Source organism: Alnus glutinosa, chromosome 3 (genome assembly GCF_958979055.1).
Source record: "Alnus glutinosa chromosome 3, dhAlnGlut1.1, whole genome shotgun sequence".
In the NCBI taxonomy this organism is placed as follows: domain Eukaryota; kingdom Viridiplantae; phylum Streptophyta; class Magnoliopsida; order Fagales; family Betulaceae; genus Alnus; species Alnus glutinosa.
In genome coordinates, this window is record NC_084888.1 from 3,990,690 (window position 1) to 4,003,558 (window position 12,869).

The 12,869-nt window shown below is 36.3% G+C and overlaps 1 protein-coding gene across 1 annotated transcript; it reads left to right on the forward strand.

Moving 5' to 3' along the window:
- The first annotated feature begins 2,354 nt into the window (after positions 1-2,354).
- On the forward strand, positions 2,355-11,724 carry LOC133863957 (probable cadmium/zinc-transporting ATPase HMA1, chloroplastic). Its single transcript, XM_062300127.1, has 13 exons — positions 2,355-3,035; positions 3,496-3,646; positions 3,746-3,930; positions 4,786-4,932; positions 5,333-5,528; positions 6,209-6,321; positions 6,676-6,917; positions 8,062-8,167; positions 8,771-8,935; positions 9,406-9,622; positions 10,512-10,699; positions 10,781-10,867; positions 11,405-11,724. Exons 1-13 carry the CDS (start codon positions 2,538-2,540, stop codon positions 11,582-11,584), a joined length of 2,475 nt encoding a protein of 824 aa, XP_062156111.1. The 5' UTR covers positions 2,355-2,537; the 3' UTR covers positions 11,585-11,724.
- The last annotated feature ends 1,145 nt before the right edge of the window (positions 11,725-12,869 follow it).

The following is a 12,869-nucleotide window of genomic DNA, read 5'->3' on the forward strand; positions in this document are numbered from 1 at the left end:
TAACAAATCAAGCAAAGTAAGTTTCTAATATATCAAAAAAATCATAATGAATCATAAACTTATTAATATGCAATTTTTATTTTTTTCAAAAACAAAATCTTCAGAACACATAATAAAAATCCTAAGCTTTATCTCTACGCCTAACTAAAAAAAAATTAGCCACTCATAATCATAAAAAATACATTTCATAATCCAAGGGTTAAACATCAAATAAAGTCATTGGCTGATTTGAGAAACCATCTTAAACCAAAAAAAAAAAAACTGGTCCCTCTGATCTCCCCCAGCCCTCCACCTTCCCTTCTCGAGAAAATTCTCCCTTTTCTTGAATCAGAATCAGCCCCTACCTGTTTTCTGTTTTCTGTAGCTGTCAGAATAAGGAGACATACATTGTCTTATATGTACGTTACCACTATGTGTTTTGCTCTGTCCATTTTGGCCGCTCTCCTTCTCAGCCCACGTAGATTAGTTGGTCATTCTTTAGTTTTTCTTGCGCAAACAAGACGCATGCTGTCCTTTAATAAATCATAATAGTTAGACAGTATTTTAAATTAGCTATAAAATGTAAAATTTAGTGCAAAATAAATTATAGTAGTGTTTAAATTATTTTTTTTTTTTTTTAAAAAAAAAATGCACATTTAAAACTATCATCGGCAAAGGGAAATTAAAGGCGAAAGATATTGGATAGGTCCATCACGTCAAATTGTAAAGGATAAGGCAAAAATTTAATGAAGTTTTTCTACAAACTATTTTCCAATATATAGCATGATATGATGTCTTTTTATGTCTCCTAAGAAACGTTGAACAAATTGCTCATACATCACATGTATAATGCTCACCTACTTATTATGTACACATACATGATACACCTCTGGTCAATAAGAAAATAGTCTAGAACGACTTTGTTTGTTTACGTTTTGTAGAGTATTTTTTTTTTTGTTTGAAAAAGTGTTCTGATGTGATATTAATGTAAAAAAATATTTTGGTATTTTTAAGAATATTTGTGTTGGTTGTTAATGGTTTTATTTTGAGAAGGTAAAAAACAAAATACATAGAATAAAAATTTGAACAAACAGTCCCCCGATATTGATTAAATATGCTACCGTGGTTAACAAACTAAACTTTTTTTTTATTATTATTATTGATTTTTGTACTCACCAAATTTGGAGAGAGAAAAAACGTGAGATAAAATAAAATTATTAAAAATATTTTTCAAGAGAATAGGTAAATAGCTAAAACAGAAAATAAATAAATAAATTTTAGCAGTGAAATGTGGCATTGCCACAAACATTAGTTGAAATCGGATCCTCTTAATTTTAAATAAAATGGATACTGTCTATTTTATGATTAGGATTTAAAGTTTTTTTTTGTTTGAAAAATTGATGACTTCATTGATTAATCAATAGCATCTTGCTCCGCAATAATAACATTCCGAATAACAAACGGACACTCATCCAACCAAACCTCATCAAGAAGCTGAGAAAGAGCTAATTTAGCTAGCTTATGAGCAACCGTATTGGCTTCTATTCGCACATGAAGGACTGAGTAAGAGGGCACCTGAGAGAGGCAAGCTCGTGTATCCACTATCAAATGGCCAAAAAGATTCCAGCAAGGCCCTTCCTTCTTCAATGCTTCCACCAAGTTCAGCGCATCACCCTCAAGTTGCATGTGGGATAGACCCAAATCACAACCAAGCTTCCCTGCATTCCAGGCTCCCAAAACTTCAATCATGGATGGGTCCACCAAAAACGGAAAAAACCTCTGCATGTGCTGCAAAGAAACCACCGGCTTCATCCCTTATCACTATCCCTATTCCCGTCCGCTGCAACACTGGGTCTAACGTAGCATCCCAGTTGATTTTTAGGAACCCACAAGGAGGGGGAGACCACCTATCCATGGAGCACACATTTCTTCTAGCCATCCCAAAAGTCCGCTGTAACACCAGAGGGAACTCATCAGCCATTTTCCTTGCCGCAGCTACTAGGTTGTGGGGTGCTGAAAAAACTCGACCAAACACCATATCATTGCGCCTTAACCAAATCAGCCTAGCAACTGTAAGGGCCATTAATAACTCCTCATCCTGTGCTGAAAGGCATAATTTCATATTATTTAAATTTTTAAAAATTTCAATATATATTAATTTTATATAATGCATCAATTATAAATCTTCATCTTTCATTTAAAATAAATACGAATAGTATCCATCCGAAGGAGGTGGGGGAATGTTACCCGTTGACAATCTCAAATTAATGTCGCTCAACCAATTACTTTTTTTTAATGGAATTTCATAACTAAAGCCCTTGTTGAAACATGTATTTCCAGTAAAGCCCCGGCCCCAGTGAGAGATGAAAATGAGCACATGGTGTGGTGTGGTGTGGTGTGGATGGCGTAACGAGAAACAAAACAAGTGCCCCAAATTTGTAGAAATTCCCGGTGCTTCACGGTCCACTGAGGCCCCAACCAACTCTCTCTCCCTCCCTCTATCGCTCTCTTCAGCGGCGATGGACTGAAGACTGAAATTCCCCAAACCCCTCCGAATAATGGAAACCCTAACCCTCCCTCACTCACTCCGCTCCACCACCAAATTCCAACCCTTCCCCACTTACACAAAGCGCCTTCCACTCAACTCGACGATACCTTTTTCCAAACCACCCCTCCAATTTCCCATAATTCGATTCAAACCTCTGTCTCTCCCGCTCAGTTCCCCGAATTTCCGTCTCTCCCAACTCCGTTGCGCCGCCAAGGCCACCGATCACCACCACCACCACGAGCATCACGAGCACCATCACCACCACCACCACCACCACCACCATTGCGATGAGGACGCGAAGCTGAGCGGGCCACAGAGAGCGCTGATCGGGTTCGCGAGAGCGGTCCGATGGACGGACTTGGCGGATTTCTTGAGGGAGCACTTGCAGTTGTGTTGCTGCTCCGCGGCTCTTTTTCTGGCCGCCGCGGCCTGCCCTTACGTCGTGCCGAAGCCGGCGGTGAAGCCTCTTCAGAACGCTTTCATGATCGTCGCTTTCCCTCTAGTCGGGGTAATATACATTTTTTTTGTCTCGAATTGTCCGTGTTGTGTTTGAATAGAAAATTCATGTTGAAATCTAATTAGCTTTGTATGGTATTTAACCATATCAACACAGCTCGAGGTGATTGTTTTAGTTTCTTTGAGCATTATTTTAGTGTTTCATGTGCGGTGGTGTGGGACTTAAGAGAGGGAAAAAGGCATAGTCGTAAGAAATCTGGGGTTGATTTTCTTGAAGGAACTAAAGTGTGTAATATATTGGGATGAAAAGAAAAAGAATAAGGCTAGTTACGGAATGCGAATTTTCTGTTTTCTTTTATTATCATTAGGACTCTAGTTTTTTGCTGGTTATGGATTGTACATATGCTTTTTTGGTTTATTTTGATTGTTGAGGATTTTGTACTGGTTACGATCACAATATTGTCTTGACGCTGTGGTAATGTGTTACAATAGCATGCCATTTTTGTTTCCAGGTCTCTGCATCACTTGATGCTCTCACTGATATTGTTGGTGGAAAAGTAAATATCCACGTGTTAATGGCTCTCGCGGGCTTTGCATCTGTATTTATGGGGAACTCCTTAGAAGGAGGGTTACTTCTTGCCATGTTTAATCTTGCCCATATTGGTAAGCATTTCAAACTAGCATATTCAGCAACAATTTATATGCGTGTGTGTGGTGGTTGGTGAAGTTTAAGTTTTATCATTTAGTGTATGGTGACTGCAGCTGAAGAGTATTTCACCAGCCGCTCAATGGTTGACGTTAAAGAATTGAAGGAAAATTATCCTGATTTTGCTCTTGTGCTGGATGTGGCCGATGATGAGCTTCCTGATACTTCTGATTTTACGTACAAAAAGGTTCCGGTGCACGACGTAGAAGTGGGCTCATATGTCTTGGTTGGGGCGGGTGAGGTATGTGATAGCAGATGTAGTACCTTGGTTTCCTTTTGGTTTTGTAGAATATAATCTCTATACGTTACAATTCTGCTGGAGATGAGGAGAGCATGATGATGGTCCTGTATTTGCTTCTGAGACTTTTGTAAAATCTAAGAAGTTGTACTTGTACCTGTATGCTTTAGCCAGACTCGTTTACTGACTCATCGCAGTATATGCTTACTACTGGGTTCCGGTCCACATGACCCTAAGTACTTTTTGGTACTGCCATAAAAAAGATTGAAATATTTTGTCTTGTTTTATTCATCAAAAAAAAAAAAATTGTCTTGTTTTTCCCAATTCTGTATTTTCTGTCTGGGCCACTTTACTTTCTACATGTTCGAAGTGCATCCAAGCTTCATGAGTTTTAGTATACACTGTGTATCTGTAGTATGAACAAGTATAGGGATATAAAGCATTTTATTTCTTGTAATGTGTAAGTGCATGTATATGGTATTTTGAGTATTTTATCATATTTTATGCCAAAGAAAAAAAATGTACGAATACACATAATTATGAACACTGCTGAGTTTTAGATAATTTTATTTTCTAGTATCTAAAAAATAGATTATTCAATAGCATCTTGAAACCAATTTAAGTAACATATCCTGCTTTGTGAACTATTTTTAACTTGCCCATATAATTTAACAGTTTTTCTCAGTACGGTATTCAATTATTTTAATAGGTTTTTCCTCACTTTAATTGCATGTCACTTGTAATCATTACATTTCAAGCAGCAGTCTTAATGTTTTTATTTTGGTTTGAAGTTTCAAATCTTTCTGATTGATGCATTAGAATATGGAAGCATTGTAATGGGGATGGTATTGTGATTAGTCTGTGCCTGTAGATTGTGAGGTTTTCCAAGGCAGTGCCACCATTACTATTGAGCATTTGACAGGGGAAGTCAAACCATTGGAGACAAAGGTTGGAGACAGAATTCCTGGTGGTGCCAGAAATCTGGATGGTAGGATGATTGTGAAGGTATGTTTGTGAAACTGTTTATTTCTAAATGTTTTCATAAATGTATATGTAGAAAGAATTGGCGTGTTCTTGCTATCACTATATATATATATATATATATATATATATATATATATATATTTGTAAATGATTGTTTTTATGTCCTTTGTTGCCTAAATGATAAGGAATTTTTATTTTCCAGCCAAAATATATAGAGGTCGGAAAGTTGCAGTCGGAAAGTTGCATTTAATTTTTCTCTGTACACCTCATTCTTGTTGTTTGTCATGGCTTTTTTTTTTTCTTTTTTTTCTTTTTTTTTTCCTTTTTCTTTTTGTAAGTTTCTGGCTTTTTTCCTCAATTTTTGAATGAATATATATTGATATCAAACCTAAAATTTCATTTACTTTTATTTTTGCTGCAGCCGACAAAGACGTGGAAAGAGTCAACACTAAGTAGGATTGTGCAATTAACTGAAGAAGCTCAGTTGAATAAACCCAAGCTTCAAAGATGGCTGGATGAATTTGGTGACCATTACAGCAAGGTAGTTGTAGTGTTGTCCATTGCTGTTGCTGTCATTGGCCCCTTTTTGTTCAAGTGGCCATTCATTAGCACATCAGGTAAGTTGGAGAATAGTTACAGGAATGCTCTCGAATAATTAATTATTTCTTGCCACTTGTGTTAAACTTCCTGATAATGATGATGTTGTTAGTTTTATTGGCTCACTTCATTTGCCTAGAAAGTGCCTCAGTGCTATTATACATATTGACTCAACTGTGTGAGAGTGAGAGGTCATCAATCTTTTTTGGCCCCTTTTGGTAGGCAAATTGTTACTACTCTTTGTTCCTCAACTGAGTTTAACTTTCTTGAGCTTTTGACTTGCCCAATTACTGTAAATTTGGCCCTCGATATCTTAGAGGAAACTGATATGTTGCAGTAACTTGGTTTCCCGATCTTCCTAAATTTTGTTTTCCCAATTGAAGAGATACAACCTGATTGAATTTCAAGATAAATAATTCCTGAGACAAATAAAAACTTTTTTTTTTTTTTTTCCTGGGAACCACTACTGATTATATTTTTTTAGAAACAATGTGGGGCCTTATGTATTTGCAAACCTGTTGGTCAAGGTATGTCCAACAGTTGCACTAGATTAAAATGTTAAAGTGTAGTGAGTGACTCATTTGTTTCTTAGTTTTTCTTTATTATCTTATACTATAATTTTGTTAAGTGTTCTATCTTTCTTAAAATTTGATGCTCTCTCTCTCTCATGATTTTTTCTGTCTGGATTTACATTATGTAGCCTGCAGAGGATCGGTTTACAGAGCATTGGGGCTCATGGTGGCAGCATCACCTTGTGCGCTGGCTGTAGCTCCATTGGCATATGCTACTGCAATTAGTTCCTGTGCGAGGAAGGTATCAGTCAACTGAATTCCATACTTAAGAAATGCTGTGCTGCTTTGGTCTTATTAATTAGATATTCTAAACATATATTTTGTGTGTTCCACCGCATACCACTTAAAAATAGTAAAGGCTTACCAAACAACAAAATAAAATAAAAATAGAAGCTCACTTTCCTGAAAATGGTGCACTGATGACTACTATTCTTGTGTTTCCCTGCTTTCATCCAACTACTGTGATTGTATACCTAATTTTATAATTCCTGTTCATACTGAATTTTAGGTCAGTTTTGGCATAAACCAAAAATTTGCAGGAGTGTGGTGCAACTTTTTTAACAGTCATGACATGTTATTTTTTTTTTCTTTACAGGGAATACTGCTGAAAGGTGGACATGCACTAGATGCTCTAGCTTCTTGCCACACTATTGCATTTGATAAAACTGGGACATTGACAACTGGGGGGCTTGCGTTCAAAGCCATTGAACCAATTTATGGACACCAGGCCGGAAAAAGCAGATCAGATTTTGCTTCCTGTTGTGTTCCCAGCTGTGAAAAAGAAGCTCTCGCTGTAGCAGCTGCCATGGAGAAGGGTACTACTCATCCTATTGGAAGGTAGCACTGTTAGACTGAAGTGTCTTCCTGGCTTAAATGGTTGATTAAACTAAATCTTACACTTGAGACTTATTCAATAGTGTGGGTACTTGGCATGTTGATTCTAAGTAAATTAACTGGAAACCTTGACCAAATTCTTGTTTATGCAGTGGACTTCACCTGTTTCCAGTGGGGTCTACCATTGCCTTGTCGGGCATGGCCATATTAAGTCCATGATCTGGTTGGATGGATGACAGTAGCTTGGTTATAAATGTACTGTATGCCATTGATAGCATTTGTAATTTTTTGTGCATATTGACTTGAGCATTATAAGTTTTTAGAGAAGGGGAAAAAAAAAAAAGTGCTTGCATTCCTATACAAGTCAGTTGTGACTAAGATTTATAAGAATTCTTATGGATGAAGCCATAGATTTGATATAAGTCAGTTAAGAGTCTCAAACAACGAACATAACTGTAATCAAGTTTGCAATTTTCGTACAATGTTTGCATATGGATGCATTCCTAGGGATGTAATTACAAACTCGGTATCCACTGTATAAGAACTGGTAATTCTCTTTTGTGCATACAATATAATTCCCATGTTTCTGTTGATAAATGCAGGGTAATTTGCAACGGGGTTGTGTTAGGCAGGTTGTTGTGCTGCTTCAAGATCCATTGATTTGAATTTGATAGTCATTGGAAGTTCTACTGGTCTGATTCCATAATTCTTAACACTGTTTTGTGTCCTTTCTTTAAAAATAAAAAATAAAAAATCACTCTGGAAATTCATTATGTAGTTGATTAAGTTAAACTTTGTCAATTTTGGTATGCACACATATTGCTTGTGTGGAACTCAATTGTTTTTATGTTGGTCTACAAAATAATATTGTGATTCTGCTTTCATTCTCACTAAGTAAGCCCCATTTATGTTCTTTGCTTCTTGCAAGGAAGAACAAGTCTACTCTTATATCCTTTATTTTTTTCTTAGTCTTCTTGTCTAAAAGTGGTTTGTGTTTCAACTTTCCAACAATATGTCATAATAATTTCTTAGATCTTCATTGAGTTGAATATGCTAGTCTTTGTCTCAAATGTGTTGTACATGACGTGGCAAATGTTTGTTTTTCTTGTTAAAGTATTTACCTGTTACTTTTCATTGTCTGTTTCAGAGCTGTTGTAGACCACAGTATAGGGAAAGATCTCCCTTCTGTTTCCATTGAAAGTTTCGAGTATTTGCCTGGTAGAGGTCTCATTGCAACTCTCAATAGCACTGAGGTAGTGTGTTCTTCAGTAACATATCTCAGTGGTCGTTTATCTCAGCTTTAATGTTGAAAATCTAGGCTTGTATGCTTCAGAAAGATGACCTTGTTATTGAAAGCTCTATATCTCTATCACTGTCAGCATTAATTTATTTACTATTTTTATTTACTTTTTAGTTGGAGGATATGGCTAATTTATCCCAGCCTCTTTTTTATTTATATTTTGTTAGTGTTGCCATCTTTGTGTGTGTCCACATCATCAGGGCATGATGCTAATTTATACTTCCATATTAGATATGGGCACTATTAATATGGTTATGGTATTTGTTAGTTGATATATACACTTCTCCAATAAATCAATTCTATAGCTATTTCATTCTTTATGCATGTTTCTTCCAATTTTTTCAATTCTGTGATTACTTATATAAAAAATAAATGAAAGAAGAAGAAGAAACCATAAATGTGTATTAGAAATTTAGAATGTTGCGCTGTGGATCATGCATCCCATATCCTAATGAATACATCATGCATGCGTCTATTTGTTCCACCCACCACCATTTAACTTTGTTTGATCAGTGATGGATAGAGTGACGTTACATTGATTCTTCTCTTGTTATAGTCAGGAACTGGAGGGGTTAACCTGTTGAAAGCATCACTTGGTTCTGTGGATTTTGTCACTTCGTTTTGTAAGTCGGAAGATGAATCAAAAAAGATCAAGGATGCTGTGAATGCATCTTCTTATGGAAGTGAATTTGTTCATGCTGCTCTTTCTGTTAATCAAAAGGTAATGTTTCTTATTATGAGATTATATGGGGGACAGCATTCCCTATGGAATTTTGAATTTGATATTTTCAAGCATCCAAATCCCAAATTCAAAATTCATAGTGGAATGTGTCATTATACAAATTCTACCACCATTAATCTTCACACTATAACTATTTCTGTTCTTGTCACTTCCGCCACCACTCACAACTGTAACCAATATTGCCATCACAACCAACACCACGAGACCATACCATCATCACCAAGTTGTTGTCTGTATTATGATCATTAAATTGTTTTGACTGCTAGAATACTTTAAATGCTTATCCAAAGTATGAAAATTTAAATTAAATTAATGGATTGAAATTCCCATCAATTCAAATTGCATCCCGTTGAAAATTCTAAGAATTCTTCAAATTTTCCATCCAAATGCAATCTAAGTGATCCAAAATGCCAGTGAACTGAATTGCAGTCACCACTGAGTTCATGCAGGTGACATTGATTCACCTAGAGGATAGGCCTCGACCTGGCGTTTTGGATGTCATAGTAGAATTACGTGATCAAGCAAAGCTACGTGTAATGATGTTAACTGGTGATCATGAGTCGAGTGCATGGAGAGTGGCAAATGCCGTGGGCATCAATGAAGTTTATTGTAGCTTGAAGCCTGAGGATAAGCTGAGTCGTGTGAAGGACGTCTCAAGGAATATGGGTGAGTTTTCCTTTCAACAATCCAGAAAACTTAATTATTTTTTTTATCTTAATTTAACTAGAATGTCATTTCTGCATACTTGTGTGTATATCTTGGGTGTATAAGTTTCTTGTTTACAAAATGAAAAAATGGTTCCAATTATTTGGTATGTTACCTATCTTTCTCCGTCTTTGTAAGTATATTGAGAGCCATTTGTTTAATACTGGATCTTGAGAGTCGCATCTGCATATTGCATGGTTTACTTCCTCATTGTTATCATCTTCATTGTTATGTCTTGGAAGAGTGGAGAGGCTGAGCAGATCTTGTTTTTCCATTCCAGTCTATTAGCATCATTCTTAGCATGTTTTTTAATTGACACTGACAACCTCATTTTAATAAACTACTAATGCTTAGCTCCCCTTGTATTCATTATAGACAGCCATTGTACAAGTCTGCAATCGCACATACAGTGACATTGCATATGTTCTGAAAAACTTGGGTAAAAGTGTATGTACAGACACACTCAGACATACATGTCTATTTTTTTTTTTCTGCTTCTGTTGCTTTAAACATCAAGAAAGGAAATGACAACTATCATTGCATGATATTGCTTCTTTGAATGGACTTTTGAGAGTATGGAAGCTAATAAGAATTCATACACATTTCTTCTGAGTGATCCATTGTTTTTGTCCCTGGCCTGTCCATATTTTCAAAAATATTTTATACAGCTGGTTTTCATGTTTTAACCTTTCTGATTACATTAAATCCTCCCACTTTTTTAAGGATTTTGGTCTGAAGTTACAGAAATGTTTAGCTTATTTTAATAATTTCCCATGCTATTGTCTTTTTTGCTTTTGGCACTTTTCCTTTACCCGAAGGTTATACAACTTACAATGTTTTGGGAATTTAGGGCGAGGTCTAATCATGGTTGGTGAAGGTATTAATGATGCACCAGCCCTCGCTGCTGCCACTGTGGGAATTGTGCTTGCACAACGTGCTAGTGCAACTGCTATAGCTGTTGCAGATGTGTTGTTGCTGCAGGATACTATTTCTGGTGTACCATTCTGTATCGCCAAGTCCCGGCAAACAACTTCACTGGTACTTGCTAACATAGGTCTCATCTTCATCTGGTGTTTTCTGCTCTTACTCTTATTGATTTTTAGGTAAATGTACCTGCAGGTGAAACAAAATGTGGCCCTTGCTCTATCTTCTATATTTCTGGCATCTCTTCCATCTGTTTTGGGATTCCTTCCCCTATGGTTGACGGTATGAATCAATTTTTGCTTTTCATTATTCCTGTCTTTCAGAGTCTGCGGTGTGGAAATGAGAAAAATGTCCTGAAACACCATTATTGGTCCTTTTTTTGTGCTAGAAGCACGTACAGTGCGCTTTCCATTTGTTGAAACAAAATTAATATCGTGCAGAGATAATTGAACTGCATTCACATCGTATAAAAAGGACACTAACCTCAAAATTCCGAGGTCCTGGCATAGACAAAAATTTAAAGACCATGTTGATTGTCTCCATGAAACTAAAATGAATTTCCTCTTGGCTCCTAGGTATCTTAAATATGAAAATCAAGAGGGGATGAGATAACTTGCAATACACTCAAGACTGATGCCTCTTTTCCTATTTGTAAGAACCAGGAAGCAATCGTATTAATAAATTTGCCCGTTACAAAACCAGTAAATGAGTCTAGAATTAATCGTGCAGTTTCCTGCTCTATTTTTCCTTTTCGGGTTCTGCGTTTCCTCTACCCTAGCTTAGTATCTAATAATTGCTCTACGTTTTATGAACTTGCAGGTTCTTTTGCATGAGGGAGGTACTCTTCTTGTTTGCCTTAATTCCATACGTGCGCTAAATGATCCAACATGGTCGTGGAGGCAGGATCTTTGTCATTTGATTAATGAAATTAAGTCGAGACTTGTGTTATTTAGTAGACGAAACTCTAGTCCAGGATCCATCCGCGCTGCAATTCGGTAGCTTACACTAGCTCTAATTTTTTTTTTTTTTTTTTTCACGTTAATTCTCTCCCAAGCTGATTATCAAATGTATGCGAATTATACAAAGATGTTCGAATTTGCAATATATATTACAGGGCAGTAAATTTTGGAAAAATCCAACTTCGGTGTCTTGTTAAACGATTCTGTTTTGTTCTTTTTCTGTTTCTTGTTTTGGTTTCTTTGTATGGCCGATAAAAGTGTTTTCTTTTAGACAGATCACTGGTTTGGATCTCATGATGTGGCAGTTGATTTTCGTTGGCAACAACCTTTTTTTTGTAACCACTAAATAGCGAGGGGAACCTTGTTGCATCTCCAGAATTTTAATCTGCTATTTATATTCTAAGCTTAAAATAAAATGGGGATGGGGATGGGTAGGAAGAAGACAGCTTAAATAAACGGTTCTTGCATTATTTTAACATTAAAAACCATTACAAATAATTGAAGAAACTGTTATATGTCCCTCTGTATTATTAAAAGTTAAACAGAATGGTTATGAGTAACGAAATATTCATGTCCTTTTCTAACTGCTAACTGCTCATATGCATCAATGCCAGCCGGCTTAACCTTCCGTGTTTCTTCATCGAACCTTCGCTTATAAATTTATAATTATCCATAAGGATATCAGTAATTTGGGCAATACACAAAAGATGGCCTTGTATTTTTTATTCTAGAGATTTGTTACTTTAAAATTCCAAATTAGGTGTGAATTAGACAACCTTAACTAGATGATCATGCTCGGGTTGTTAACTACGGAGGACATATTCCTCGGTCACACTATTTATCTAACGTTAATTTTTGCTTTCCTTTGATTTTGAGGCAAGGTGTGAGGCCCAACAAATGGAGCGTGCACCACTAATTAGAATTCCCTGAAATCTTTTGTACGAATTGGAATTAAGAGGGGTGCGGAGCGTAACAAGGTGTTCGTTCCAGGTAGGTCCTTCAGGCAGTTCAAAGTGCAAAACTCACCAGCTTCGACGCACAAGCCCTGCGACTCATCTCTCATTCTGTGTCCAAATTTTCAAATTTTAGGAAATCATCATTTGTGCACCCACAGTTTAATGGGATACAAAATAAGCCTAGTTTGTAATTGTATTAAATTGATCCTCTTTAAGGTATAAAGTATCTTAAACTGATCCCCACCGTCAATTTTTGGGTCAATTATTTTATAAAAACCATTATTAAATATAGCCATAAATGACAAATCTATGGTGGGCGCAACAAGGTAATATTAGGCATTCTTATCCTCTACTACAATATTTTTATTT